The sequence below is a fragment of the Amblyomma mixtum genome, chromosome 2 (assembly GCF_055824585.1).
Source record: "Amblyomma mixtum isolate Tamu chromosome 2, ASM5582458v1, whole genome shotgun sequence".
Classification (NCBI taxonomy): Eukaryota; Metazoa; Arthropoda; class Arachnida; order Ixodida; family Ixodidae; genus Amblyomma; species Amblyomma mixtum.
Window position 1 is genome coordinate 309,581,701 of NC_143013.1, and position 26,378 is coordinate 309,608,078.

Below are 26,378 nucleotides of genomic sequence, written 5' to 3' on the forward strand. Positions count from 1 at the left end.
GAGCGGCAACCTTCACGGGGCTCCCGGACGCGTGGAAACGCCCTGTGCGCGCGACTCGTCCCGTGTTTATGAGATAACTTTTGGCTTGAGTTGGCCCCACCATATATGGAAGTGGGCAACAGTTGGATGTACTGTTACGGAGCTCTACTTTAGGCCATGGGACGCTTACTTGTCATTTGAAGTTAAACTTACATGTCCATCATTCTTGTACAATAAGTTTGAATATTGTAAAATTTTAAGGTGCTGTCATTGAAATATTTAACGTGATTGTCCATTCTTCGGATGTGCAGCAAAGTTTTTCTTTTAAAGTTTTCCCACCGCTCGCATCGAGCAGTTAGTAAGACTGCCATAGAAAACCAATGGGGAACGCTTTTGACGACAGCAAAAAACGTTACCGGCAAATAAATGTAAGCCTGCCGACGGGAGATCTGCGTTTATATTGACTGTTAATGTGAAATCTTTAATTACACAAAATAAAATGCTGTTCAAAAACACTTTTGTCGAGATTTGTTGGGGATATGTTTTTCCTTTGAGCATGAGAGGGCGGAATCAACAGTTTTCACACCTGCGATTCGGTGACGTCACATGACTCGCAGGTGTAAATGCGCCCATGTGCAGTTTGACCAGCTCTCACCCCAGTGAACAAGAGCTCAGCGCGATGAAAAATCAAGGATGTGTGGAAGCAAACAACGAAGGGAGTAATTAATCATTAGCATCCGACCAATCGTATCTTTCTTTTGTAGTATTATGGCAGGCGCTTGGGTCGATGCTAATAAGCAATTACTTTCCTTCTTCAAGTTTTCATCCTGACTGACTCACCTAAACACACTAGACGGAAATCTGACTTTTCAGTGAAAGAAGAAAGTCTGCAATGGAGCACACAGGATAACATGAGACAACTATTAACTTGTCAATTAGTACACTTCAGTACCAAGTGAATATCAGCATTAGAAAATATCAGCTCACCTATAAAGGCTGTTCCTCAGTGAACCCATATTCAAACACACATACAAAATGGTGCACACACCATTGTCTTTGCATTGAAAAATTTGATTGTAAAGCTCCGTGCTCTGGAAAAGCGGTCCATACTTTTACATAACGGGGTTGGTTCGTAGTTTCATTAGTACAGTGCGCCCGAAAAAGAAAAAAGAAAACATTGCTGTTACTAACGGCAATGCTTCTCGACGCATGGAGAATAATAAGCCTGAAAACTCCGTGGCTCCACATCCCTATGGACTGTTTTCCTCTTTTAGTCACCACGCAGAACGTGTTTCCGCGTTCTAGAAGCGCCGAGCTGAAGTGCAGCTGCCCCGATGAACGCTTGTCTCATGCAAGTGGCCGGGCCTCAGTGTCAGTTGCGTGTTCGGCACAATGGGCCATTTGCAAAGCTTAGCGTGTTTTAACAGTAAGAAGCACCAAACAAAAATTATGTACATGACAGAGAGAGCAGCCGCTGCAAGCTTCACTTCACCGCGTTCTCCTTCAGGATCCCTTTCAAGGGGTCGGATTACATAAGTTTAGGGGCTTACGTAAGTAATAAACCCCTAACGAGAAAGGCTGTATGATGGAATAGCCTTATATGGTTGGTCGTACAAATGGCGTTCAATTTTCATTCATTTTTGGAAAATTTGTCCAGTGTCAATCATTTTTACAGTCATACATTTCTAATCAAAATGTCATATATCGTACGAATTGTATGGCATTCGTTTGACGAAACCTGTATGAGATTGTGGCATCGTACAACTTTTTTCTGTAGGGCAATAATAAAACAAGTCATTGCCACGATGTTGTTACAACACCTAAAAATGCAGATGTCCACAGGATGGCGGCCTTGTCAACCGTAAACGTTTTTTTTTTTTTTTAAGGAGGGGGGGGGGGGGGGGGAGGAAGCTACAAAAATCGTGCAAGCCAGAGGCCGGGCACTCTGAATCGAATGCCCAATGCGTCGCGATATGCGGGACGGATGAGATATATATGGCTCCTGATTTAGAGAGCTGGAAAAACTTGTGGAGGAAACAAAGGCTGCCGATGCGGCAGCGATCAGCGAGCCTTTCAGGCCAGTAATTTATTTTCAAAAACGCTGCATGAATATGCAGAAGAAACGAGGCGAATGGCTCGACAGAAGCGAGAAGAAAAAGCCCGAACGCCGATTATAGGGTTCTCGAGGCGCGGCATCAGTGCAACGCAATTTCACTCGTGCGCTGTCAGGTTGTAACTCATTTGAATTTGGAGCCGCGTGGCGACGCCCGTCAGACGTTCGCACCCAGAAAACATCAGCGTGGGGCTCTTTATTTGCTGGTAAGCTGCCAAGTACCCGGAGGATGAACCACCCGGCCACAGGCGACGCACAAAGGAACCACGCGAAGGCGCCTTCGGCACCACCCAGCAACAGCGACGTCGTGTCTGTCTGCCCCGCGGAACATCGTCGCTGGTCCACACCCCGCCTCCGTGCGTTTTTTGGGCGTGTTTGGCGGTGTTCCTGTGACGACGGCCGTGGAAAAAAAAGGGCCCCCGTAGCAGCGACGGAAGCCTTCCGTCGCTGGCAACAGTGCCCGCCGGCCGCGAAGCGCTTATCGACCTCTTCATGTGCGCTCGTCGTGATGCAACCGACGCCCGTGATGAATTTTAGCGACGTGCTTCTCTCGATTCGGACCCTCCCTTTGGCCACGCTCCAACTTCTCTCGGAAGTGTCCTGTTGTTGGTTTGATGACGACTCCCGGAGGGAATCTGCTGGACGTCGCTTTTTGGAGGCCATTGAACGGTGGCACTCGCTGCGGGAACAAAAGAAGGTGTAATGGTGCTGCAGAGTTATGACGAAATAACGGCTGGGGCTGTTTTTTAAGCGATCTAACAACACGTCAAACGGTGTGCAGGCGAAAGAAAAAAACAGACAGGGGATAGAAAATAATCAGTAGTTCAGTGATGTCTGTCATGTTGAAATCGCCGAAGAAAAAAAGAACCGTCCGAGGAACACGAAACACAGCTTAGGACCGACCAGTTTTAATTATGTTAGCACCTTCGCAGAGCGGGTGCTAGCCATGGGCTATCGCGTTGAAAACCAATGATGGTGTTGCCGTTGTTAGTAATGCTGCATACACGTACGGATGGATGTGGTGGTGGTGGTGGGAAGCATCTATTCTGTATATACATGGAAAGGTGTTCGAGGCTTCCCCTTGTGGGGCCTCCTTACATACTAGGTGGAGTCCCCAGTCCGAGAACTCATTGGTATTAGCCGCCGTCCGGGCCCTCTGGACCAAGGCCCGCTGCGTTTGGAGGTACGAGCTGTCGAGCAGGGCCGCCTCCCAGTCCTCTCGGGTAGAGTGAGGGCTGGGAAAGGGCTGTGTTCTGGTGGCAGGCCCACACCATGACCAATTAAAGCCGTGAAAGATGGTTATATCTAGGCATAACCGACGTTTCGCGTATTCTAAGCCCAACTAAGGGGAAATACCTCTACTAATGGTGTTTCTGTGTTGAGCACATTTATTGCGCCATCTTTCGAGGCAATGGCTACACGTCGCGTAACTTTCCTCTTTATTAATATCTCTTCGCGCCTCGTCGAAGGTCTTTCAGTTGTAATAAACGCAGCGAAATACAGCATCAAGCATCGAGCAATGATGAAATTTTGTACAAAACACAGGCCAACGCCGCCATGTGTTGATGAGCGCATGAAGGACGTGTAAAGAGACCGTGTGCAGCCGTGTGATACTGTCAGACAGGGGTTCGCTTTGTTTAAGCACGGAAAGAGGTCTTTGGAATGTAACCCTCGGGCCGGTCCGCTATTCGAAGTCGTACTTATATCTTATAAGTACTTATAAGTCGAAGAAATGCTTATGACTAATAGGTGCATGGTGGCTTGGGGTTTCTGCGGAACTGGTCATCAATACGAGTGTGTAGATGCGATCTTGCATATATATTTGAGTGTGTCCAAAGTGTGTTCGTGTTTCATTCTTGAATATGTTCACACCATAAATTAAGAAAAATAAAACAGAATATTGCTATGAAACGTTAGCCACGACAAGGGTTGATGAGAGCCGTTTTTGCGAGCAGTTGGTGGCTGGAGATCAGACCACTGGGACTGTGAAAGCAAGCAGAAATGGACGGCGCGAAATCACAAGAATTCCGCTCCGCTTGTCTAATTCAGGAAAGCAGCAGCAGCACCAAAAAAAAAAAAAACTAAATAAATAAAGAATTCGAGCAAAATGCTTTGGCGTGAAGACGGGCTTTTTTTGTCAGCTGCTGATCAGCTAAAGGAAGTACGACAAGGCAATGTTGTGCTCATGTGCCTCTACTGTTACGTGAGACCATCAGAGAAAAGCGCCGAGAAGAATTGAAGAAAATAATTTTCCTTCCTCGCGGCAGTGCCCCAGCCCACACATTTCATGTTGCACAAGACCCTACGGGGCCATTGATTCGAAGTATTTAATCACTCAGCCTGTTCTCCGGGCCTTGCTCCCCGTTTTCTTCTCCCTGTTTCGACATTTGAGAAGATAGCTCCGAATACGCCCATCTTTTGACGATGGTGAACTCAAAGAGGCTATTGTGCTCTATGTCCAGGGGCGCGAATAAAGAACCTTCCTTTCAGGAGTTAGAGAACTTGGAAGCTGATGTCTGAAGTGCGTTGATGTCTGTCGAAAAATAAAAATTCGGTCTTTGTGCTTTTGACGATTTCCACGAAATCGGCGCCGCGCTGCGGTGGAGCGGCGAATTAGCCCAAGAAGGATTGGAGCGCGCGGAGCCACTTAGTTTGATTGATCCGTTTTGTGCGTGCTTCGCCGGCTCGTTTTTAGACGTTGATGTCAGAGTTTTCAAGTAAAAAGGTGTATTATGAACACTGTTACATGGATGTACAGCTGCAACGGAAAAAGAATGGCACAAGTGAATCATGACCGAAGCGAAAAAATCGCGACACGCGGCGCTTTTGCTGCCGAGTGCGCCGATAGCGAGAGTGCCAGGAACATTCCATTTCCTAAAGCGGGGGTGGCCGGCAGAAAGCAGCCCGCCTAGACATTCGCCAATAAGAAATGCAACTTCTTAAACGAACACCTGTAGACGTCTTATCAGCCAAACCGTGTGCTAAGGCGGCTAAGCACATAATCTAGATTTTTTTTTTTTTTGCGCTAGCGTAGAGAGCAACGTTATCTTTATCACCGTTTTCCTTTAAAGATGTGCTGGGGATGCACTGTGAAAAGTAACGTGTGGCAGTGCCTGCTTTCGGATGGGCTGCTTTCTGTCGGCCAGCCCCACTTTGGAAAGTGGAATGTGCTAGGCACTCTCGCTATCTGCGCATACGGCTACAATAGCGCCGCGTCTCGCAATTTTTCCGCTCCGGTCATGAGTAACTTGTGCTAATCTTTTTCCGTTGCAGCTGTACAGCCGGCCAAATCTTTAGCTAGCGTGCGCGACGGCCGCTTTTTCGGCGCTCCTGCGCTTTACGGCGAAGCAAACTTGCAGAAAGCTCAATATTAAGCACGGGCTTAGTGAGCCTATGCTTAGATTTGATATTTTCGCAAGTTTGCTGCGTCATAAGCTGCAGGAGCGCGGAAAACGCGGCAGTCACGCAGGTCAGCTAAAGATTTGGCCGGCTGTATACGCATGAAGCGAGACGAACGAGCCGTCAAGTGTCACTGCGTGAAAGTGTTGTTGCCAGCAATACATGCGAGTGTGAGTACAGCAGGTGTTCACGCTGGAGCGAAACGCATTCAGGTCCATGACAACGCGGTTCTTATTAAGCACCGAAACTGTAATTTAAACAAAAGATGTTTTCCCTTGATTTCAAGGGTCTTTGTTAACGCGAGACACTATCTTTTAATAAACATTGCCCAACAGAGATATCACTAACAAGCACATTAGAAGCGCGAAGATTTTGTGCTTGACTGCCTCTGTTACTACAGGCCTTATTACGGCGTGAGTGCGTGTACGCAAAAGACTCCTCATTGGTAAAGCTTTCCACCTACACAATGATGGTAAACCTATTTCAATGTTTAAAGTATCAGGTGGTTGATAAAAATTTTGATCACGAAAATACGAGGAACGGCCCAGCTTAATCAGTTAAAACTCAAGCGACACTGACTGGCAAACTTCTGTCAGCTTGTTTTCTGCGCAAGCAGCGCAACTGGGGCAGAGTCTCGCTTACTTGTAGTACTTGTAGCTTATAGTTTCGTCATTCACTCGTTGCACAGGAGTCTTCGTCGTCGATGTCAATGAATTTAAATTCTCTCCAAAGTGCACGTAGACCATCTGCATTTCTGCTTTCATGGCAGCTGTTTTCAATCGCCAGACACTCATTTTTTGTCTCTTTCTGTCGGTTACTGCTTTACATCCTCGAAAAGCGTAAGGCTGGCTGACACCAGTTTGATACCATCAACAAAAAGCGCCAGTTTATTGTGAAATTTTAAAGGCAGTGCGATTCTACCTAAGCTCCCCACACGACGGGCCCTTCGTAGCTCCGCCATACTGGATTACCTGATGCGCCCCTCTAGGTTGATGAAATCACTTATACTTCGTTTCTATGTTGAATTTCGAACTTATTAAACGCCCCTCGTCTCTCAAAAAAAAAACGTTCACTATAAACTCAGTATAAACTCTGGTGACGGGCAGGACTACCTGCAGTGAAATGCCGTTAGTGAGGCTTTATTAGTGTTTAGAGCATATATGTAGGCGGACTCACTTATGAGTTAACTTACTCGGCCTCACTCAGGCGCACATTCTGGTCATGATCTGAGTCGTAATTCCGGGCTGAGGCTCAAATCATGACCTGTGCGCGAGGACACTGTGGGCTTGGAGTTTTTTTTTTTTTCTTCTCGCTGGCTGTTAGCAGAAGGGAAGAAATATTTACGGCCGCGGCCAAGGACGCTTCAGGGCGAGGCGGCTTTTCAATGTCTGCGGGCGGCCGGAGAAGAGGATCCCGTGGAAACGAGGAAGGCGGCGTTTTGTCCCTTTAGTGTCCGCAGGTGCGGTAATGAGCCGCATGAGGATGTGTCGGAAGCTATGACCGCGTTTCTCCGCTATCAATGAGTCAGGGAGCCCAAATGAGCCGTCAATCGAAATGAGTGAATGAGCCCAAATGAATCCTGAGTCCAAATGAGTCGTGAGTCGAAATGACTCGTAAGTCGGAATGAGTCTGTGAGTCGTGAGTCGAAGTGACTGATTACGAGTGGTTGACCCCGGATGACTTGCGAGTCCCAGTGAGCCGAAGTGAGTTGCGAGTCTAAATGAGTTTGAGTTCATGAGTTCGATTGATCCCGGTTCTCTGTGAGTGAGCCCTCCTCTTCTTTGAGTCTTCTTTGAGTCGGCCTTCTTTGAGTGAGCCCGTAGCTTCACCAAACTTTTGTGATTGAGCTTCGGTGAGCACTCGTGATTTTCTGAGGTATGATATATCAGGGCTATGTATTACGCAGTCGTCGGCGAATAAGGTCACGTTAGGAAAGGCTTCAGGAGGCAAGTCCTTAAACAAGAAAGCGCAAAGTGTCAAATACAGTGCCTTTCAATGCGCTTGAAAGGGATTTGAGGAGATGAATGTTTGTAGTTGGCATATACGAACCGTCGACGCTTAGTGGGACATACTCATTCGATGAATGTTTGTAGTTGGCATATACGAACCGTCGACGCTTAGTGGGACATACTCATTCGATGAATGTTTGTAGTTGGCATATACGAACCGCCGACGCTTAGTGGGACATACTCATTCGATGAATGTTTGTAGAGTGCATATACGAACCGCCGACGCTTAGTGGGACATACTCATTCGATGAATGTTTGTAGGGTGCATATACGAACCGCCGACGCTTAGTGGGACATACTCATTCGATGAATGTTTGTAGACTGCATATACGAACCGTCGACGCTTAGTGGGACATACTCATTCGATGATTGTTTGTAGAGTGCATATACGAACCGTCGACGCTTAGTGGGACATACTCATTCGATGAATGTTTGTAGAGTGCATATACGAACCGCCGACGCTTAGTGGGACATACTCATTCGATGAATGTTTGTAGGGTGCATATACGAACCGTCGACGCTAAGTAGGACATACTCATTCGATGAATGTTTGTAGAGTGCATATACGAACCGCCGACGCTTAGTGGGACATACTCATTCGATGAATGTTTGTAGTTGCATATACGAACCGTCTACGCTTAGTGGGACGTACTCATTTATTGGACAGTTAAAGGGCTAAGGTTTAAGCGGAGAAACTTGAAAACAGCCACTCGTAAAAACGTTTGCCGAAAGCTTGTTAAAATCCAAGAACGGGGCCGTCCACTTGTTTGCTGATGTGAACGGACTCGTGTCACTGATGGATACCCCTAGCTGTCTGCCATACCACATACCCTTTTATACACTATGCTATTAGAATTATCAAGGGAAGCTGGTACTAGAATTTAGCAATGCGGCTGTAAAACATACGTTACATTAACTATCTGCATATTCTTGTGCGGGGGAAACTGTTGCATGGTAAACCTCTTTTCGTGCTGAAATTAAACTCACACGCTCAAAACCTGCTGTGCCACTCTCTGTCGATGATTGCTGAAATATGTTGATAGAATTATGCTTGTCGTGATTCTTCTGTATCTTATCGATTCAGGAGTATGCCGTTATCGGCCCCAGATTATATCAGGCAAAAAGATCTGCATGGGACGGTCAGACATCTGACCAAAGGATTTACCCTGCATAATTACTTCAAAGCTTTTAATGTGATGTATGTGTTTACTCGATGCCGATGCTTCACACATGTCGCCGAATCTTTGTGAAGGATGAAAGTGAGCTGAGTTTTGGTTAGTGTAGGAAGGCGACAGAAATGCAAAGCTTAATGATGTAATTTATTTCACGAAGGTCGAGAAAACCGGTCGGTGTGGCCGAAGCTCATTTCAGGGCTTTCTCTTTGTGCCCCATCTTTGGGTTGTCCTTTGAGCCAAGCACCGTAATTTCCGACATACAGTTCGCACCCGGTGTATAGCCTACGCAGCTCAATTATGGCAGAATAAAAAAAGTTTATACATCTCCCGCATCAGGTACATAAAACGCGACCGATACATTGTCCGACCTCGGTATATAGAATATCGCTGGGCATTTCTTGCTATGTTGGGTGATATTGAAAAGAAAATTCTTTATAATCTGCACTTATAGGTAGTCTGCAAGCCAAAAATTTTAAAGTTTGAACACTTTTAGCCCGCGGGCTGTGCACCGCAATTGACGGTAATTAGTTTGTAAAGTGTGTTATAGACTAACTTGACCTGTTTGGAAAGTTAGTCGAAGACCTTCGCGTTCTAGAGAGGAAAGAGAGACTGTCTTATAGAGAACATAAGTTCGGTCGAGTCTATCGAAGATAAAGGGCATGTTTGCAGACAGTTGCTTGCCGTTCTGGAATAAAAAAAAAATAACGAGAAAGAAACTAAAGTTCACAGTGACAGCACGTTCTCTAGTTACCGTAATGGGGGCACTGCTTTTACCAGCAGCCGTTCATGCTATTCACTCACCGAATAATACCCTTGTCACAAAGGCAGTTTCGAATGAGAAACGAGTCAAGGACCTTCGAGGTTCGCAATCTAAATCGAACTTGATGGAGTCGTGCCTCTGCTACACGGCTAACTCGGCCGCCGTCGAGAGGCTTCATTATCTTGCACGAAGCACTTCTGGATCTCGGTGAAGCTGCTGGAATGGAGGTAGAGGGTTAACCACTCGGGATTCATGTGTTTCGATTCAAGGAATAAAGTCAACACGCAGGTGGTACAGAGAAATTAAAAAAAAATACGCACACAAGAGCTGCTCAAGGCGGCTGCATGCGCAGGTATCTGCTTTGAATAACGGACAAGACACGTGTGAAAACAAATTTGATAGCTCCGAGTACCGCTCTTGAATGCACGAACAATCACCTGATGCATGCTCCTCGCCCTACCAAAACGCGAGGGTATGCTTTGTCAGAAAACAGCGCTGCGAGGGCAAGAACGGAAAGTGTATGTGTCTAAGTGCGTGCGGAGATAGGCCCTTTTATTGCGCGGCTGAATTACAGTTGCGAAAACCGTGCCTACTTGTATATTCTTTTCACGCCTGCAACCATGCTGCTATTGCACCAGAAAAAAAAAAAAAGGTAAGTACGCTGACAGGAGAAATGTTGCAATCGCGATTATTGTTGAGTGCTTTGACCCGTCCTTGACGACGTTACAAACAGTGTCGATGTAAGCCTTTCCTTCAAATTCAAATTCAAATTCAAATTTTATTTTGCCACCATGGTACAGATGATGGCGGGGACCCGTAGTAAAAGCTGCCGTTTGACAGCTTGACAAGGCCACGGGCCCCCACTTTGACAGCAATGCAGTGGTTTTTTTTTTCACACACACGAAAAAAAAACAAAAATACAGGAAATACAGATAACAAAGGAAAAAAAATACATATAGCAGAGCTGTTATCAGGTTACAGTAGTCAGCATAAAATCAACAGCATTGTCCTGGCTGGAAAGAAAACTTACAATGATGGTGAAAGAAAGAAGAATTAGGTAAACAAATCACAGAAAAAAAAGGTCAGGTGTAGTGTTGTTGTTGTTGTTGTTGTGACTGAGAGAAGGATGAAAAGGAAATTGCACGGGCCTGCTACTGGCTCTAGCCAAGCCACCACCGCTGCCAACGTGCAGATAGAGGAGAGGTAAGAGATCAGAGGAAAGAGAAAAAGGCAAGAAAAGACGCGCGTCGCAGCAACAACTGCGTCCGCCGGAGCGGACGCTGCTGAAAAAATCAGATAAGCGGCCGAAGCCGCGCTCGCCGAAGCGAGATCAGATACTCGCAACACACTTTATCAGGTGTAGTGTAAAAAATACTCGAACAGTTTGTGGCGTGTTGTGTTTTGGAGATCAATAATACCAATAATACGTGAACATTTATTTATTACAAAGCTAACATGATCATCCCATGACATTCTTTCATTAAATATTATACCTAATGTTTTAAATGAAGGCACAACTTCTAAGGGTACGGACTGAAGGAATATATTCTCAGTGAGACAGACCTTCTTGTTTCTACCTCTGAAAACAACGACTTTAGTCTTTGCTGTGTTAATCAGCAACGCATTCCTTTTGTAGCCGTATGGCTGCTCTAGGATGGACGTCAATGAGTAATTACTTCCTTATGTATGCCTGTTGGAAACTCATAATTATGTGCAACATGGACGTTCCGTGATGAGTGCGCATTTGATTTTAATCCGTTAGAAGAACTGGTTTGAGTAAAATAATGGCTATCGGCTTTTATCGATGCAAATTTTAAGAGGTTGAATAAATGTAAAAAATGCATAATAATTTACATCAGTCTATAATAATATCATTAATAATTTCAAAGATTAATTATTCTTGTAATTAATGAATTGTACGCTAATATTCATATGTTTCATTAAATTTCTGATAATAATAAATTGTTACTGTTAGCTTTATAATAAATACGTTTTAAAATTTTCTCGTTCTGCATTAAACGAAACATTAGGATCGCATTTCTAATAGAGCAAGGATAACGATCTGAGAGAAGTAACATGTGGCAAAATAAACAACGCCAGTTTGGAGACGGCTTTCGTTCCATATTTCCTTGTCACGCGATGTAGTACAGCGAACTTCCTAACCATTTGCGGACTTGCGATTGCAGAAACTGTCACTGTACAACCAGCTTCTTTGAGTTCTGTCGCAGTTGGTCGCGACGACAGCGATGGCCATTCGGGACTGGTTCCTTATTAGAACTGAAACATTCAAAGCAGCCTCTTACTCGATTAAGCTTGACTCCGATCGCCCGTGGAGCCTTCTATATATATATTTTTTCTCGTCCTTCATTGCATTTGTTTTCAAGTTTATACGCTCAAGCGCACTGACCCATAGCCGTTAGGGTAGCGAGGGATACTAAGGAAAATAAATGCGCAAAAAGGCGGATAAAGCCAATATATGCAACGTGAACGCAAGAAAAAACAGACTTAAAGGTCAAGTACATAATATCTGCTGTTGTGAGGGAGAGGTTTTAAAATCACATCTTCACATTTGCACCTTACCAAGCGACGGTTAACCTTGTTTAATTTTTTTTCTTATAGGCAAAATTTATCGCCTAACATATGTGGTCTCCTGTCTTCTAAGCCATCAAGAAATGCCCTGCGAGATGTCAAGCGATTCTTCAAACAAATAGTTTGGTTTGGTTTATTGGGGTTTAACGTCCCAAAGCAACTCAGGCTATGAGGGACGCCGTAGTGAAGGGCTCCGGAAATTTGGACAACCTGGGGTTCTTTAACGTGCACTGACATCGCACAGTACACGGGCCTCTAGAATTTCGCCTTCATCGAAATTCAGCCGCCGCGGCCGGGATCGAACCCGCGTCTTTCGGGTCAGCAGCCGAGCGCCGTAACCACTGAGCCACCGCGGCGGGGCTCAAACAAATACTGATCAGCCATTTCATATATCGGTGAGGTCCGCCCAACCAACCTTGTATGACCAAGAGAGTAAAAAGGCATCAAGCCACTCTACTACACCACATTTGCGCGTCTCCTGCTCGGACTGCAGAACGGATGAATAAGACAGCACTGACATAATCTCCGCTAAGGTTTTTACGGGTATTAAGGGTATTAAGGGTTTTAAGGGTATTTACGGTGATCTGCACCGCTATCTTATGTCTGCCCAGATTATTCGGATAGGGGCAGGATGGAGGCTTCCGTGTTTTTTCTGATAGTTCTTCAGGACAGTGAGGTGGTCCTCGTAAGGAGACGCTGGCAGTTGTAGAATCATATGAGTACGTGTGCGCGTAGGGAAAAATGTACGCTAGGTTGCATAACTGTGCCACATTTTCTATCTTCGATCAGTATTGAGGCGTACGTTGCTACGATGGAGCCATGGCTGGCAAAATAACGCAAGGCTACGATCGCGCCTGTATATGTCACAACAACTTCCACCTCTTCTGGTTAAGCTCACTGCCTTCCTTTATTCTCTTGCTTCTTTCTCTTTCCCTTTTGTGGTAGACCGCTATACATTATAACGTATACGCGGCGTAATAATCGGGGTGGTTTCTGCGCAGGGCGGCAAGGCGCGGCCGGAGCCGCCGGAGGAGCGGGAGTCGAACGGCCAGTGGCTGATCGCCTTCTCGTGCGCATGGATGAACTTCTTCCACCGTGGCCTGATCCGCGGCACGGCCGTCGTCTACGTGCAGCTCATCCAGACGTTCGGCATCACGCGGGAGGAGGCCGCCCTGCCGCTCAGCCTGGTCTCCGTCATCGGAGGATGCTCCAGTGAGTGGCGCCCCCTTTTCCACTTATCTCTCTCTCTGTTTTGTTCTTACTGCGAGAGAGCACGCTTAACAACAACATGGATAAGGAAACTAAAGAGATTGCCGACGCGGAGTTCCCGAGGGAAGCCATGTAACAACCGACGGTGGGCCTCCAAGACCTAAGCTTCAACGTCAGAGGGTCGACGATGGTCTGTTCGTGCTGAAGGACCGTGTGTGTGTGTGTACGTGCGTGCGTGCGTGCGTGCACAGCGCCAACAGACCCTTTGTATCTACTAGCACAACGGCACCATGGTTAAACATATAGAAGAACTTTTAACCGATCCAATCCTCTGGACGATTCGTTATTTCTGGCCGTTGTATAAACAAACGGTAACGACGAAATTGTTTGTGCGGCCGATGCAGCGGCAGTAATTCAGCTATCAAGATATATATATATATATATATATATATATATATATATATATATATATATATATATATATATATATATATATATATATATATATATATATATATATATATATATATATATATATATATATATATATATATATGGGCGTGTTCAGATAAGAACGGCAATCGAGGTCCCATGACCATTTTTTGTTTTCAATGAAATTTTTATATATGATGGGAAAATGTGTCCACACAAAGGAATGAACCTTAGTTTTGCAAGAAGCTTCGTAGTTTTTTCGGAAAAAAATCGCACGTGACAAGAGGTGGAGAATCTCGTTTTTGGCACTTCGCAAAGTTGCAAGTTTGAAGCCTCATTCCATGCACAAAAAATTTTTTCCGCGCATCATTATTTTTCAGAACCTCTTTACAACTTGTACAATGCGAGAAAGTAAAAATTGTTTGCTTGCTCTTTCAACATTCTGAGTAAAAAAATTACAAACTTCGGTTCTGGAGCTATGCGGTGCAAAAAAGGCACTTTTCAGGGCAGCCTTAGGGCAAGATGCCTAAAGATCTTCCCACTGAATATTTTTCTCAGTATTTTTCAGCTGTTTTTACGCACTTAAGGCAAGTTCTGTTGCTCTAGACTTGGCAGATAGTTTTCAGTACGGTCTCAAAATTGGCCGAAGTTCAAAAACGCCAAAAAAGTGACAACTTTGACTTGGGTTTAAAAAAAAAAATCATCATCGAATTTTCTTAAAATTTGCCTGAATAATCCTCAATACATGATAATTTTAAGGCACTAGAAAAGTGTTGCATTATATTGTTTTAAAATACAAAAATAAACACGAAACTGAGTTCATGTTTTTGTTATATAGAATTGCTTATTACTGCCTCTTAAAAAATAGTAGCTGCCAGAAATTTGATTTAGCACTCATTGAACGTGGTTACATTTTATTTACCCCAATATCCGAACCATTCTTAATGCTTACAGAGCTTCTATTCGCTTGTTAGCGGCGCTCGTAATGCGTGAAAATGAGAATAAATTCGCTATTTTGCCTGATGTCGTAAGAATTGGCTGGTGGCGGTCAAACGTTGTTTGTATTTTCTAATTTATTCTTCGTACGGTCTATTGGTATATATAATCGATTCATGAAAGATATTAGATCATTTCACGGTTCTTAGAAAAACTTTTGTATATAAAAGTTAATATTAATGCGTTTCTGAAGTCGGCATTTTCGAACCTGTGTCTATTTACCTCTGTGTTCAATGGTTCTACAAGGCACTGTCAGGAAGAGACAAAACGTCGTCTCCTGAGGGGAACGATTTATCTGCAAGGTTTTTAATCAAGGGGAGTTTTAATCCGGAGGCAATTTAAAAATGGGATTCCGCTTCATGTGCACATTGCAATTCAGAAAATCGTAACAAGAAATAAACGGCGGCAGTTGATTTCGGTTTTGCGCACAGTATATTGTCCAGCACGAAGCACTAACCAGATCACAGCGTCTTCCATTCCGAAGCAGCGGTGGAGGCCACGTAGGATGCACTGCCTTCAGTTGACTGAAACAACTTCCACAGGTGGAGCGTCTGAACTCCAGGCACTTTCTTTGCCAGTTTCCATTGTTCCTTCTTCACTTCGCGAAAGTCTGCAAGCTCCCTCTGTGGCAGCTCCAGAATGGTGATGTTCTTTATTGTTTCTTGGATTACGTCTACGAAGACTCCGGCTCTGTGTATGGCCTCACTTGCATATAACAAAAACATGAACTCAGTTTTGTGTTTATTTTTGTATTTTAAAACAATATAATGCAACACTTTTCTAGTGCCTTAAAATTATCATGTATTGAGGATTATTCAGGCAAATTTTAAGAAAATTCGATGATGATGTTTTTTTTTTTTAAACCCAAGTCAAAGTTGTCACTTTTTTGGCGTTTTTGAACTTCGGCCAATTTTGAGACCGTACTGAAAACTATCTGCCAAGTCTAGAGCAACAGAACTTGCCTGAGGTGCGTAAAAACAGCTGAAAAATACTGAGAAAAATATTCAGTGGGAAGATCTTTAGGCATCTTGCCCTAAGGCTGCCCTGAAAAGTGCCTTTTTTGCACCGCATAGCTCCAGAAGCGAAGTTTGCAATTTTTTTACTCGAAAGGTTGAAAAAGCAAGCAAACAATTTTTACTTTCTCGCATTTTACAAGTTGTAAAGAGGTTCTGAAAAAATAATGATGCGCGGAAAAAAATTTTTGTGCATGGAATGAGGCTTCAAACTTGCAACTTTGCGAAGTGCCAAAAACGAGATTCTCCACCTCTTGTGACGTGCGATTTTTTTCCGAGAAAACTACGAAGCTTCTTGCAAAACTAAGGTTCATTCCTTTGTGTGGGCACATTTGCCCATCATATATAAAAATTTCATTGAAAACAAAAAATGGTCATGGGACCTCGATTACCGTTCTTATCTGAACACGTCCATGTATATATATATATATATATATATATATATATATATATATATATATATATATATATATATATATATATATATATATATATATATATATATATGATAGCATGAACGTAGACCAAAATTTGAAACTCTTCAAAAAATTTTTTACTTTCCGACCGTGGAACGGCCTTCTGATTCTGACGAAAGCCGTTCCATGGTCGAATTGTAAATAAATTGTTTCAAGCGTTTCAAATGTTGATCTACATTCATGCTACCCTACATGCCGTGCCAAGATTTCTCTCTTTTTCGCTGGATTATATATGTATGTATGGCAGATGGGAGCCAAAATCTAAAACTCAGCGTGTACGAATCTCTCCAGAACCACATTTCTTTAAACCACTGCCTTACAAGGTTGTTGTTGTGACTGAGAGAAGGATGAAAAGGAAATTGCACGGGCCTGCCTACTGGCTCCAGCCGAGCCACCACCGCTGCCACGTGCAGATAGAGGAGAGTAAAAGATCAGAGGAAAGAGAAAAAGGAAGGAAAAGACGCGCGTCGCAGCAACAACTGCGTCCGCCGGAGCGGACGCTGCTGAAGAAACAGATAAGCGGCCAAAGCCGCGCTCGCCGAAGCGAGAACAGATACCCCAATGACCGTGCACGATGGGGCATGCAATTTTTATAGCAAAGATGTTAAAGGCATACCGTGTGCGTGCCTTCACCGCAGGAGCCTTTGCCGCGTGAAGATTGAGAAAGTTACTGCACCTCTTTATCCTCATACTATCCTCTTCCTCATCCTGAATACTGTGAAGTTTACCATCACAGCAGACGCGTCAGAGGAAAGTCAGTGCACGTGGCAGAAATTATTCTGAAGCCCTCCACGGGGCGGCTTTTCTTTCTCTTTCTTCTTTCACTCCCACTTTTCTCTCTTCCCTCACGGCGAGGTTGAGGTATCGATCGAGAGCTAGTACAGTTACTGCGCTATATAATTTTCTCAAAACCTGACTTCCGTAGAAAAGGTTGTGGGTTTTATCCCAGCCGCGGCAGCCGTGTTTCGATGAAGGCAAAATACAAAACGCCCGTATACTGTGCTATTTCTAGCGCACTGTGCATTTCTTGTGTACAGCCTTACTTCCTGCTGTCGTGTTTTTTCGTCATCGCAATTTTTCTTGTATTTTCGGGTTGTCGCAAATCACTTCATATGGAACCAAATTGTCTCTCTTTGCACATCAGAGGTGAAAAAAGCGCGCCAGAGGTCTGTATAGTCTGTATACCTACATTCTTCCAGATTCTTTCGTTGTTCTGGATGCTTTGAATTCCAGTTTTTGGTCCTTTTCTTGAACTACTGCGTTTTGTTCTGTGTTCCAAAATGCGGCGCCGCTGCCACCGCCATGCAACGGAGGGGGGGGGGATGTTGCCGTCAAGCCAACGATTTTGTTGGCGTATTCGACACGCTCCCAGCATCCAAGCGCGATGCTGAATAAACTCAACTTGAATATTTCATTTCACATTGCACAACCCCTGGCGATCGAAATTTTTCTGGAGCCCTCCATTGATTGAAAAACATTTTATTCGCCGGAAGAGCTTGCTGCTAAGAGGTCGCGTTAAGTATTCGAGAGTACGCAGCCCTCGACGACTTTGTCAGCCCACTCCACCGCTAGAACTGGCGTTCTGGGGTCTCAGCTAGCCATCAAGGCCTCCTTCCATTAAGACACCTCTTTCTCTCTTCCTTCTTCAGCTACCTCCTTCCTTCATTCCTTCACAGCACAGTAGGTGTGTCTACCAATAAGTCAGGAAGTTACTGAGAATTTCCTTTCATTAAAACCAACTTTTTCCCTAACAGTTACCACCTACTAAGATTTGTCCTCAAATCTCTCGCAGCGCCAAGCTGAATTTACAAAACAAGACTGTTTGTGTGCAGCAAAGTATTCACGTGCCGCTTTCCTGGTCCCAGGTCTGTCGGTCGGGTTTCTGACACACTACCTCAACGACCGGATACTGGTGACCATGGCGACGCTCATTTCTGCCACGGGACTCGTGCTCTGTTACACAGCGACCACGATGACCGAGATTAACTTCTACTACAGCATCAGCCAGGGTGAGTAGTTGGCGGCTTGCAGCGGCAATACTTGACTGTCGCAGTGTTTGGCTGCGGGCCGACGTAGCTATCATTTGTTCTGGGGCCTTTTATTATTTTTTTTTCTGCCGCCGTTGGTTTGGGTAGCGATGATCATGCTGCCTTAGGGAAACGCGGCTGGGCGGATGCAGTAGCCCCGAGGGCTGGATGCCAGGCGTGCCGCTAAAGCTGTATAGTCGACGCGTTACTTATATGTTTTTCTAGTGTAATTTCTTTATTGTGCGAAATAATAATAATCAGTGTTTACTTGATCCCTCGGAAACAACCTGTTAGCCTTGAAAGTGGTGCACTTCTAACAAGAACAAAAAGAAAACTGGGAACAAAGTACACGTAGACACCTATACACCCGTTTCATTGAGAGAGAGGCACACAAAGGCCGCGACATAATTTCTAAAGTTCGGCTTGGGAGCGGATTTCAGAAGCCGAACCAAATGGGCTCCAGTGCATAACCTGCTTGAAAAGTGGTCCAGTCGAGACAACCCCGGGGAAAGAACACATCATTTAAAAAACAAAAACACGTAGTGGTCATGCTTCATGTTGAGTGCCGCACAATCTAAGAGTAAGCGCGCAATATGGAATTAATATCTTGTTTTCGGCTCGGAACAAACGTAAGCGGCATTTGCTCTCCACCCTGCAGGCGGGTATAGAAGAAAAAGTTGCGAATTCAGCTTACTGTTGTGTAAATTCAGCTTACCGTTTAATTCGAGCCTTCCCCTTTGGTGCACAGCATTCCGTTTCTACCTGGGCGTTTATATACAAGGACAAGGTGCCCGATGCATTGAAATGCGTCCAAATGAGCCCAAACACGTTCTAACCACAAGCACTGTGTCCTCAGCAGCCAGTACACTGCCGAGGTGGCGAGTGTTCCCCGGCTGTTGATGAGGCCAAAGTGATGTTTCGGCACGTGGATCAGGTGTCCAATGAAGTCGTGAAGGCGCACGGAACAAACTAGCAGCTTGAGCTTCGTGGCCAGTCGCCTATTCGTAGCCTTAAATTCTCGCTAATTTCGTACATTTAGTCGTCCCTGAAGAAAAGACCAAGTTGGTGCCGTAGCGTTGTGATCTCGTTTTCAACCCTCGGTTGGTGCCAGCGTCTCCTCTATGTTGACAAGTAAGACACGAGGATGAGGATTTGTGGTCTTAGCTTTACTGGCATCAGCGTGTACGTGTACGTTGCGCGTATATATACTGTCTTCTTTTTCTTAGTTGGGCTCCTGAGTTGTTTACTGCGTGCTTCATCTCTGTGCGTCGCGCTGTTAGTCTTGCAGCCTGAAGGGAGGAAGATGTAATGGCCATTATGCCTTGAGTGCGAACAGGTAGCAACGTTTTCAGGACTGCACTTGCAGCCTCTCGTCATCTGGGTTCGTCAAAAGATGAAGGATACCGTTGTAGTGACTTGCTTATCCAGCCCACATATTGACCGCTCCCTTTGCTACTGGCGGTATTCGTAGACCTGGGCGAGCAGCGAGAACGAAAGGTGTATCTGTATGGGCACGCATCGACACAATCGAAATGTGTGTGTATTGTGGCTTATATGCAGGCGTATTCCATGCACCTTGTACATTATTTATGATTGCGAGCTAAGGCTGTAGATAAATATAAAGAATAAACCTAATATCATGGTGGGCGTCTGCTGTTGAGGCAACAACCGTCGTTGTCGGTTCGGTGGACGCGCTTGCTGTGACGCGCATTTTTTAACAGCAAGAGCGCTGTTTCTAGGAGATTTTAGCGCCGGAGCACTCCATGTCCCATAGCCTCCTATATATGCTCGGCCCATCCGGTTTATTTCATTTCATTTCATTTATTTTACCCTCAGGGCTTTCGCATTACAGAGGGGGTGGGACAGTGAAGAAAACAATACATAGATCAAAAACAGGGCTATATATACGAACAATATTGAAAGATCCTAGAGACATAGGACATTTAGACATTTACAGTCTCCTTAACCCGATATTGCGTTGCGTTTGCTTAGCACGCAAGGGCGCTGTATACACTGCTTAGCCGGGAGGTGCTAGCACCATTTTCCAGGTTCTTGCTCCCCCTTGCCTAAAGGCCGAGTTGGAGGGCTCCAGAGCCACAGCCGCAGAGTCGCATCTGTATGCGACTCGATACAAACTGTACTTCACTCTGCTCCCATTACCATTCCAGGCCTAGGGACCGGCCTGGTGTTCACCCTGACGGCGGTGATCCTCAACAACGTGTTCAAGAAGAACCGTGCCACTGCGTCTGGCATCAACCTCTCAGGTCCCACTCTGGTTGCACTCGTCTTCCCTCTGCTGTTCCAGTACTGCGCGCGCAGGTATGGCCTACGCGGCGCCTTCCTCATCTCCAGCGGCTTCACCTTGAACGCCCTGCCGGCAGCGTTCCTTCAGAGCGGCAAGATCCGCAAGCCGCCCAAACCACCGGAAGAAGCTACGTGTGAACCCGAGATCATAGGCAACCCAAGGTACGACTGTGAAGTCAACATGACTGGGAGCACTTTCACCCTGGCCGACATCCCAGGAAGCACGTCGGACATACCGAGCAAGCTTCTAGCCAGAAACGCGGCCCGCGCCTTGGGTCAGGGCAGTAAGAGCAACGTTTTTGAGAAGGAAAAGCTTCTCGAAGACGATGGGTCCGCTGAAGACGCCGAAGACGTCGCGAACGGGAACAACAACGTCGAAAACGCTGATGCAGTCTTCGCCTTTACTACCGCAAACAAGAACGCCGCTCACCGAGGGTCGAGGGACTCGCAAGTGGAGAGGCACGTCGAACGTCGCAAGTCGGACGAGGTAAAGCTCGGATGCAACGCGAGCGGCGACAAGCCACCCGCCTACATCCTCCCCAAGCCGGGCACAAAGAACATCATCGGCTTGGCCAAGGAGCCGCTAGCCGACAAGGAGAAGCTGTTACTCCACGCTGACGCGCCGGCCGAGAAGAAAGGTATTATCGTGCTCACCAACGGTGTAATCGCACCCAAATGTAACCAGGACGCTTCCGTGGACCCCAGAGAAGTGTTCACCCGCAACGAACGTTCGTGCAGCCTTCCCAATGTCAAGGGAACGCTGCCCAAGATGGGCGGTTGGTCAAAGGTTGCCAGCGGCGCGTCCATGTTCAAGGAGCTGCTGTGTTCGCCTTACTTCCTGCTTGTCTGCCTCTCCCAAGTGTCGCACGTCTTCAATCACGGTACGTTCATCACCATCATCATCGACTACGCCAAGGACCATGGAATCCCACCTGACGAAGGCATTTACATACTTCTGGCCAATTCTGCAGGTGAGTTCAATGGATGAATCAGATGAAACGTCGGAATGACGCGCACTTTATTTACCTCTCCGAGTCCAGAGCGTTAGCCCTGGCCTGCGTCGTGCACTTATGCAGTGTGTCGCACAGAAGAAATGATACGGATGTGTAATAGTTCTTACTAACTTGCTAATTTGGGTTATCTTTATATATACTGCTTATTTTTTTTAATTTCCACTTTTATCCAACATTCCACCATTATTTGTCAAGGATGTAGGCGGCCGCCGCCGAACGGCTTCATAATGAGCTGTTCGAATAGGCACTAAGAACGGCGACCACTTAATGGCCCGATCACTTTCCACAGACGTTTGAAAGCCGCGTGTATATCTGAGTTACCACTGATAGAGGACAGAATGGACACGAAATCGACAATGGTAAATGGAGAATATAGAATACGGTCCCAGGTATCAAGTCAGGGATCCAACAAGTTCTACTCGGCTACCTTTATCCTATATGGGTGTGTACATACATGGGGCTTATTGCGACGCAGGCGACTTGGTGGGCCGGCTGGGGCTGGGCTGGATCTCGGACAAGAAGCTGATCGAGCGTCGCAAAGTGATGCTGTTCAACTACCTACTCACGGGCATCCTGATGCAACTGGCGCCGCTGTGCACCACCTACGCCACCATCACGACTATGGCCGTGGCCATGGCCCTGTGCGGGGGTAGCACCATCACCCTCTTCTCGGTGCTCTTCTTCGAGTACCTGGGCATACGACTCATGCCGCTGGCCTACGGGCTGAGCAACTTCGCCGCGGGCAACGCCAACTTCTTTCGCCCTAGAGTCATCGGTAGGGGCTACCCACATCTCTGTTTGCGAATGCCCGGCCTAGAGGAGAATGTGGCACCTAGCCAGCCACGTGTAGTACAAAATTGCCACAGCGATGGTGTGGAAAGGGTATAAGCGTTGAGTTGAGCTAGCCTTTGTGTAAACAGCAGCGTTGCATGTGGCGGCATCACCATAACGCGTAGAAGGCTGCTCCGCTCGATGAAAGGTCCGAGGTGCCGTGGGACTTGTTGCAGTTGTTGACTTTTAGAACCACAGCCAGCGCTGGCTGGAGGCTGGATTTCAAGGTTAGCTGACTAGCTACTATAGAGTGAGAGTCACATCAAGCATAGCCTCTGAAGAGATACTTACCGCAGCAGCTAAAGGTTGCAAGTTTATTTGTTTATTTATACAAATACCTCACAGGTTCCACACTTGGAACATTGTGTGAGGGGAGGAGTTACAATATTTAGCAGACAAAAGATGGTACAAAGTGGAAAAGCATAAAAGTAAACAATATTGAATACATTGGACTGCAAACAATTATTAAAACGTTCTTGAAAGAAACACGTATCATATTGACACAGAAGAAAAAAACAGCAAACGAATAGCAGCACTGCATAGATTCAACTGTACATACGAACACAATTTATGTACTATATCATTCCCTGGTCATGGAAGACGACCAGGGATGTGAATCATGTCGGACAGAATCTTTTGCGTCCCGAAGGTGGCAGCAAATATCAGATGATATAGGCTCGTTCAGTAGCCGCGGATTCCAAATAAGCGCTGAGGAAAAGCATGGAATGGAGAACGTGTATACGATAGATAGACAAGCCATTTGGGTTGGATGAATCAAGCTTGACCACCACTTGGCCACCGTTTGTGGGTCGCGGGTGCGAAAGGGATGTTCACGCGCTTTCTTGTTAAAAGGTGCTTCGTGCGTCCACAGGACAGCTAGCTTTCTTGTGTGGATGAGAGCTGCAGCGATTATCCTTTCGTGGTAGGGAGACCTACGCAGAGAAAGAGCGTTGATGAGATGCTGGAATTAAGCTGTAAGGTGACTTTACGCTGTATGCTGTTATAACAAAAAACAAAATTAGGCTCTTTAATTCTGAGCTTTGATGCAGAGGCTTTCATTATTCATGAGCCACAGAATGGCAAAAAACAGCTTTATAGATTCCATCACCTGTTCATTTACCTGGCACGTGGCCAGTATTTTATTTCGGGCAGGGCTCAAGGTGACGTTTTTAAGCTGGAGCAGGGCGTTGCTTGGTGGTCGTGCCCTACGGGCCAACGAGAGCACTTAGAAGGGTGGGAGAGGTTGAAGCTTGATTTCTTGGGAAGCGGGTGGAGATTGGAAGGAGAAGGCCTTTGGGTTTCCTCTTGGATACTTGCCCGACACTTAATAATATTGCTCTGAAATGTCGATAAGTGGTCTACTATACGTTTCGACGCTAGCGTTTAGGACTTAGGACTAGTCTGTTTATTTTTTCTGCAACTAATTCTTACAGCAGTTTTCTGCGTGTCCTGCTAATAGAGGTTATTGGAGAACGAGTGCTGACACCACCTGTGCAACATGTTTTCGGTTAGTCGAGTGCAGGGATGCCATGACTGACCGGCCCTAGAACAGGTACCAAGTTGCAGCAGAATCTTAAATCTCTGAGAAATACCGCCGATATGCAGCATTCTTTGCTACGAACCTTGGTAAACATTAACACGGGCCATGCGTTATCGTGCCATTTTGCATTTGACTTGGCTACGTCGCTGTAGCGTCTTTCTAGCTCGCTTTTAAAACCGGGAGAACATTTTTTGTGCACCAAGAAAACCTCGCACCGGAAGCCTTAGAATGTTGCGGTGGTGCACCCCAGCGACGCGGTCGAGAGAAAGACAGCATTACCATTTGGCACGAGCCTTAAAGCCAGCTACAGAAGAACCTGGAGGACGCACGTAGTATACCCTGCAAACGGCCCCGCCGCGGTGGATCAGTGGTTACGGCGCTCGGCTGCTGGCCCGAAAGGCGCGGGTTCGATCCCGGCCGCGGCGGCTGAATTTCGATAAAGGCGAAATTCTGGAGGCCCGTGTACTGTGCGATGTCAGTGCACGTTAAAAAACCCCAGGTGGTCGAAATTTCCGGAGCCCTTCACTACGGCGTCCCTCATAGCCTGAGTTGCTTTGGGACGTTGAACCCCAATAAACCAAACCAAACCATACCCTGCAAACGCTGGGAATCGAGTGTTGTCGAACCCAATACTGGCATTCACATTGAACGATTTTTGTTTTTCAGGCTATTACCGCGATTCGCACGGCAAGTACGATGGCCTTTTCCAGTTGCTGGGGAGCTTCCAGTTGTTCGTCTCCTTCCTGTGGCTTCTCTCATGCGTCTTTGAGAAGTTCAAGCAGTCCAAGGACGTCTCGAAGGACCAACCAGACAACGCTGTCTGAATTGAAGCTTTGCAAGGTTCCTGATGACCAGCTGGCTCGTTCCCCATCCATTCCTGTCACCCTCGCCCTCGCCCACCCCCCTTTCCCATAGCTGTCTCTGATGTCAACACCATACCCTTCCCTGTAATAGCTGAAACGCGTTCATGTCGCGTAATATAGGCATTCTTTCCCCTGTTACCTGGGGCGGACGAAGTTGTGCTTCGTAACTTCGGAATGGCTTGACCTTCTGTGAATTTCGCTCTGAACTCTCTACATGTTCCACAGAGCGCAACATGTCGGGACTTCCCTTCAAATGTCGCAAGCAGATGCTCGCTACTTAATATGTACGGGTCGAATACTGTGAGTGGAGCGCATCTATCTTTGCGCGGTCTTTTTTGCAGTGCTGCTTCCAGCTGACATCGCTGGTTACATGATAACCACTCTATTTCATACACGAGTCTTACGGCGTAAACGAACATCTTACGCCTTAAGGCGCCCACCTTGGATCAAGTCGACAAACGCATGGCATCATTGAAAAGCAGGCTAATAATGGAGCTGTTTTGAATAACCGCAAACGCGATTAATCTGTGCTCCAGAACAGTCTATAGACCAGACAGCTACACGAAGAAATATCTCGAAATAGAAAGTCCCGAATCGACGGTCATGACTTTTTTCACGCAATACGAGCAGAAACAAGCTTCGGCCTGTTGTATAAAGCCTTGAGCTTAGGACAGTGCATGCCTGTCAGCATTTTGACGCCATGTTTCATGAACGTTGTGTGTACTGTTTCATTACTGTCCTAGAATTCGTGACAAGGCTAACTGTTAGTGGACACTGTGATATAAACACTTGGCGGTCGCATGGCATTTTGTCCGCATGTGACCACAGTTCCAATATAAACAAATAATTACTCGGCTAGCCTCGAAAAAACAACAACAACAACAACAACTGAAATAGGGGCACAAATGATGTCATCTTCGAGGTTGCATTTTTAGGCAGTTAAATCTATAATGAGGAGCGCGAAAGAGTGAAGTCTGAGAAGGGAGCTCAAACACTGGTTAGTGCGTGGTTGAGTGCGGTAAAGATCGCTGGTATTTTTCTGCTGGAACAGAAGGTATGTAAATGCGTTGTGAAACACAGTTCAAACGACTGCGATAACGTAAACAAATAACTAAGCCTACAAAATAAACATTTCCTGCTGCTGCGGTTGCGATAAGTGTGTGCTTGCGAGAGCCCATATATTTACCTCTATTTTTGAGACGAAGCATTTCGATTAGAGGAGAGCGCGAGCGTGTTCTTGAATGCTTGGATTGCTGTGTGGATCGAGTTTTCATTAGTGCACACTTCGGAGAAGATATCTGCAGCGGTGTGTATGCGCGTGCTGATGCTTATCTTCGCCTTTACGTGTACGCATGAGCGACACTGTACGTACACAATGCCAAGCGTGCAGAACACGAGCGTTGAATGAGGTGCGAACCTCGTCATAGCAATGTTCTCTTTGTAGGAAGCTGTGATTACTCATTATCGAGGAAGTTGTTTTTCATGCTACAGAGTCGTAGTGAAGTGTACATTCTGCGAATGTTGTTTTGCTCCCGTTTTCGCGACACATGATGGTTTTGACGTGTATTATAGCTTTCTTGATTTCGCGCATAACGGTCACCACTGTCTTCTATGTGTCGTTGAATAAAACCACGAATTTCTGGTTGTGCA

General features: G+C 46.0%; 2 protein-coding genes across 3 annotated transcripts in view; one reads left to right on the forward strand and one right to left on the reverse strand.

The window, feature by feature from the left end:
• Positions 1 to 22,252, reverse strand: part of LOC149364924 (putative phospholipase B-like 2) — a 74,702-nt gene extending 52,450 nt beyond the window's left edge. Inside the window, exon 1 of one of the 2 annotated variants that reach the window (XM_089574906.1) lies at positions 22,061 to 22,252. The gene's annotated coding sequence lies outside the window, so the exon portion shown is untranslated. Of the gene's footprint in view, positions 1 to 21,948 lie in introns of both variants that reach the window. The other variant, XM_089574905.1, reaches the window with a different exon arrangement.
• LOC149364925 (uncharacterized) overlaps positions 1 to 26,378 on the forward strand; it is a 40,566-nt gene extending 14,188 nt beyond the window's left edge. Inside the window, exons 2-6 of the mRNA XM_089574904.1 lie at positions 13,026 to 13,236; positions 18,016 to 18,159; positions 20,346 to 21,452; positions 21,970 to 22,269; positions 24,532 to 26,378. Coding sequence (XP_089431030.1) covers positions 13,026 to 13,236; positions 18,016 to 18,159; positions 20,346 to 21,452; positions 21,970 to 22,269; positions 24,532 to 24,689 — 1,920 coding nt within the window. The 3' untranslated portion in view covers positions 24,690 to 26,378. The remainder of the gene's footprint in view (positions 1 to 13,025; positions 13,237 to 18,015; positions 18,160 to 20,345; positions 21,453 to 21,969; positions 22,270 to 24,531) is intronic.